The 4,109-nt window shown below is 29.1% G+C and overlaps 2 protein-coding genes across 2 annotated transcripts in view; one reads left to right on the forward strand and one right to left on the reverse strand.

The window, feature by feature from the left end:
- LOC105617117 (26S proteasome non-ATPase regulatory subunit 7) overlaps window positions 1-632 on the reverse strand; it is a 2,174-nt gene extending 1,542 nt beyond the window's left edge. Inside the window, exons 1-3 of the mRNA XM_012198695.1 lie at window positions 458-632; window positions 207-299; window positions 4-119 (exon numbers count right to left, since the gene is read on the reverse strand). Of these exons, the coding sequence (XP_012054085.1) occupies window positions 4-119; window positions 207-299; window positions 458-632 (384 nt within the window). The remainder of the gene's footprint in view (window positions 1-3; window positions 120-206; window positions 300-457) is intronic.
- A 1,714-nt stretch (window positions 633-2,346) lies between these two features.
- LOC105616995 (inosine triphosphate pyrophosphatase) lies at window positions 2,347-2,916 on the forward strand. Its single transcript, XM_012198576.1, has one exon. The coding sequence runs from the start codon at window positions 2,347-2,349 to the stop codon at window positions 2,914-2,916; it is 570 nt and encodes a 189-aa protein (XP_012053966.1).
- Window positions 2,917-4,109: the final 1,193 nt, after the last annotated feature.

Consider the following 4,109-nt stretch of genomic DNA (forward strand, 5'->3'; position numbering starts at 1 on the left):
AGCATCGATAATCACCAAAACCGAATTAGGACAATATCTTCTTATTAGTTCATTGATGGCAACATCATTTTGATGTAGCTTAGGCCCAGTGTGATACCAGCCAACTACCTTCTCACGAGCTAAGAATTAACATAAAATATCGTAATCAGAACTTTTACTCCAAGTAAAACCTACAGGATTTGCACGAACTATACATAGATCTTTACCATTAACCTTCTTGAACATTCCATACATATTTTCAAGGTAATCATGATCAAGAAACCATACACTTTTGTCCTTGTCATCTTCATCAAAGGGTACTGAAACACAAGTTTATCTAGTTTATCTCTTTATCGCAATTAACTTTAAAGATAAATTTATTTTTTGTATCTTTAGACGCAATAATGAAAGCATAATTGAATAGCTTGACTTCAAATACGAATTAAGAAATCATCGTAGCATGTTTACACATCCTAACCTGCAAAGCTGTTCGACACGTCCAAGATTCCCTTGGCTCTCCAGCAACCCAGGAGTACACCGACCACTCTTTTTTGGTTTCCGATTTTTCCCATGCGATTAAAGTGATCCACCACGCTTAATAATACTAGTGGATGGACCACAACTTTTGTTGTCACAACTTCTTGACTCGGCATTTTTGGACAACGCAACGACATATACTGCTATAGTCTATACTACTGACACTACTCCATTACTCCAGCCACAGTATAAGAAGCAGCAGCAGCCAGGCCAGCCGCCACTGTCGCCACTAATCACGGTCATTCGGAAATAACAAGAATGGCGTGTTGTATATCAAGTGATGTTAAGCTTATCGAAGCGCTGTATGCAGATGAGAGAAAAAATGCCAATATTTATATTTTGATATGATATAAAATAATTGAAAGTAATTGTACATTTTAAAAGTGAAATTATGTTATATTTATATTGTTTTCCATAAATAATGGTTATTTCCTATTTGGCCTAGTGAACAAGAATGATGTGCTTTTTACGATTCATCCGAGTGAAGTTGGCCAGCTTGATTGAAAAAACAACGTTGAACGCATCGACTACAGTGGTTTTGTTGGTTACAAGCGATTACAGATTTTAACGTAAAAATACTTCAATTAAAAAGGTAATAAGCTTGTTTCTAATATCAGAAGTATGCCTGATAAAAATAGTTTGCATGACGTTCATATTATTTTGAAAACAATTCGTAATGATAGAAATTCAACATGTCAAATATGTCAAAGTACATATGTATGTACTTCTGCATCGAACTGCACTGAATAAATTCACTGCGAGCGCCAATTTGAAAGCTGTAAACAAAACGCGCGAGATCAGGAGAAAAAATTATGTAACAAATAATAAAATGAGAATCTTATTCTAACATAATTTGATTAAATCTATGATTAATTTTTGACAAAAAATTTTTATATTATAACATTTAAAAAATTTTTATATTTTAAATTTATAAAGATTTCTGATAAATATTTCTGAAAAATATTTAAAATATTTTCAGATTCTATAAGTTTTTTCGGAAATTATAGAATAAAAAAATCTGAGAATATTTCAAAATTGAAATATATAAAAAATTCTTAAGATGTAAATCCAGACAAATTTATTTTTAAAAAGATGTTAATCCAGTCAATATTTCCCAATCAGCACACAATATTAAAACAATATTTTTTAAATATTTTTACATTAAATAAATATTTAAAAAACGTTTTAAAAACATTGTTTTCTGGATTATAAGCATTCTCAACATTTCTAAAATGTTCCAGTTCGTATTAAAAAATTTAAGAAATTCTTTAAAAAATTATAAAATTATATAAATTATAAAAGTTTTGAAAAATTCAAAAACTTTAAAATTTATGAAAATTTATGAAAAATTCTAAAAAATATTTTCGCCAGAAATATTTCTAATTTAGAAGTTAAAAATTCAATATAAAATATTTTATTTTTTATCAAATTCTGTAAAGAATAGTTGAATTAAAACATTAATTAAGTTACATTCTTTATAATTTAAAACATTTGAATTATACTAAACGGATTATATATAAACCGGAAAATCTGCAATGAGAATATATATTTTTTTAATTATATTATTTTGTAATAATTCACCGAGTTTTATATTACAGATAAAAAAATCATATTCAAACTCAACTATCAATCAAATTCGAACTATTTTTTATATAGAATTTGATATGATATTGATTTCTATCAATTATGCTATCAATTATGCTATCATTCGGAGAACAAGTTAATCCTAGAGTGAGAAAAGATTTTTCTAATGTCATAACATTGACTAAAAAATTTTTAAAAGTTAAAATAATATACACTATACTCTTAACGTATCTTTTGTGTTGTAGAATGTCGCTACCCATAGTATTCGTGACGGGCAACGCGAAAAAGCTGGAAGAATTCATCGCTATTTTGGGAAAAAACATTTCTCAACAGATAACGAGTAAGAAAATCGATCTGCCTGAATATCAGGGCGAAATAGACGATATATGTCGAGACAAATGTCGGGCCGCAGCAAACCTAATGAAAGGCCCAGTTATCATCGAAGATACATGTCTCTGCTTCAACGCACTGAAAGGTCTTCCGGGACCTTATATTAAGTGGTTCCTCGAAAAACTGGGACCTGAAGGTCTTCATAGGATGCTCTACGGATTTGAGGACAAATCGGCGGAAGCGGTTTGCACATTCGGTTATTGTTCTGGAGAAGACTCTGAAGTTCATCTATTTCAAGGTCGAACTCAAGGCACCATTGTAAGTCCGCGAGGTTCCAGGGATTTCGGCTGGGACCCTTGTTTTCAACCGCTAGATTATGACAAGACTTATGCGGAACTGCCAAAAGAAGAGAAAAACAAGATTTCTCACCGTAGCAGAGCAATAGAAAAATTAAAAGATTATTTGTTAAACAATAAGAATATTTAATTTTTGCAGTATATAATAAAATTACTGTTATAAAGGAAACTATTATTTTTTCTACATTAGAATGTAAAAAACACTCCAGGTGATTGTTCTCAGGTTAATTATATTGTACTTTTATAAGTATTTATGTTCTTATGAAATTCATTATATTGATTTATTATAACCAAGATAATTTATATTAATGCAATTATGTTTACGATTCTTCTTAATCCTGAAGAGCGGCAAGTACGCGTTGTTTTGTCTTCACTTTGTAATTTACACTGTGACCTATAATGTTAATGTTCGATATCCGTTCAATTTATCAAAGGTGATTCTTTGCCAAAAACAAACATTTCCATGTCTTGTCACAGCGATAGCCGTTGGGCATATGGAATAATTTGCCGACAACCTTGAAGCTATCGTGAGATGCGACTCACTTTTGAGAGACTTTCTCACGACTGAGAATCTGATAACTTTAATTTCGATATATCGCACGAATGTGTTAATCAACGACTTCCATCTTGCAAATCTTACGTGACGCAACAAATTGAAATATGAAATTATATTCCTTTTTAATCATGTGATTGATATTGTTAATCATGTAAACCGATACTTCTCGTATGCAAGCAGTCATGATTAGAACTATAAATCATATACAATAATAACTACGATAGATTACCGCCACTATTTAATTACTTTACCAATAACGCGATTACGTACATTATGAGTGAGATAGACTATAAATTGGTTACTGTGAGATGGTACCAGTACTAAATGGAATTTAAATATGCCAGTTAAATATTAAATATTCAAAAATGACACTTCTCTAAAATAAAATATAAGAAAAAATAATTTTGTATACTTTAAATACAAAATTAAAAGTATATAACAGTATTATACATAGATAATGTATTACTAATTTTATAATGTATTACTTAAAAATGTTATTTGATACAAAGGAAAAAGCCGGTATTTTTAGTCGATTCTTATATTTAAAATTATTATTTTAAAAATTATTAAATATTAAATATAAATTTTAGATATCATGAATCAAACTTAAGATGGCCTTAAAATAAAAATGAACTATGAATACTGGACTCAAATGTATTTTCTTAAAATATTTAAAAAAATACATTTGAATTCAATCAAAAGAGAATACTATAATATATTAAATTTATCTTTAGCATGATAAAAACGTAATAACTTCGTATAGCATA

Source organism: Atta cephalotes, assembly GCF_000143395.1.
Source record: "Atta cephalotes unplaced genomic scaffold scaffold00011, whole genome shotgun sequence".
Lineage (NCBI taxonomy): Eukaryota > Metazoa > Arthropoda > Insecta > Hymenoptera > Formicidae > Atta > Atta cephalotes.

What these genes read in the sequence shown, in the direction of transcription:
- LOC105616995 (XM_012198576.1), top strand. Translation starts at nt 2,347, where the DNA reads ATGTCGCTACCCATAGTATTCGTGACGGGCAACGCGAAAAAGCTGGAA.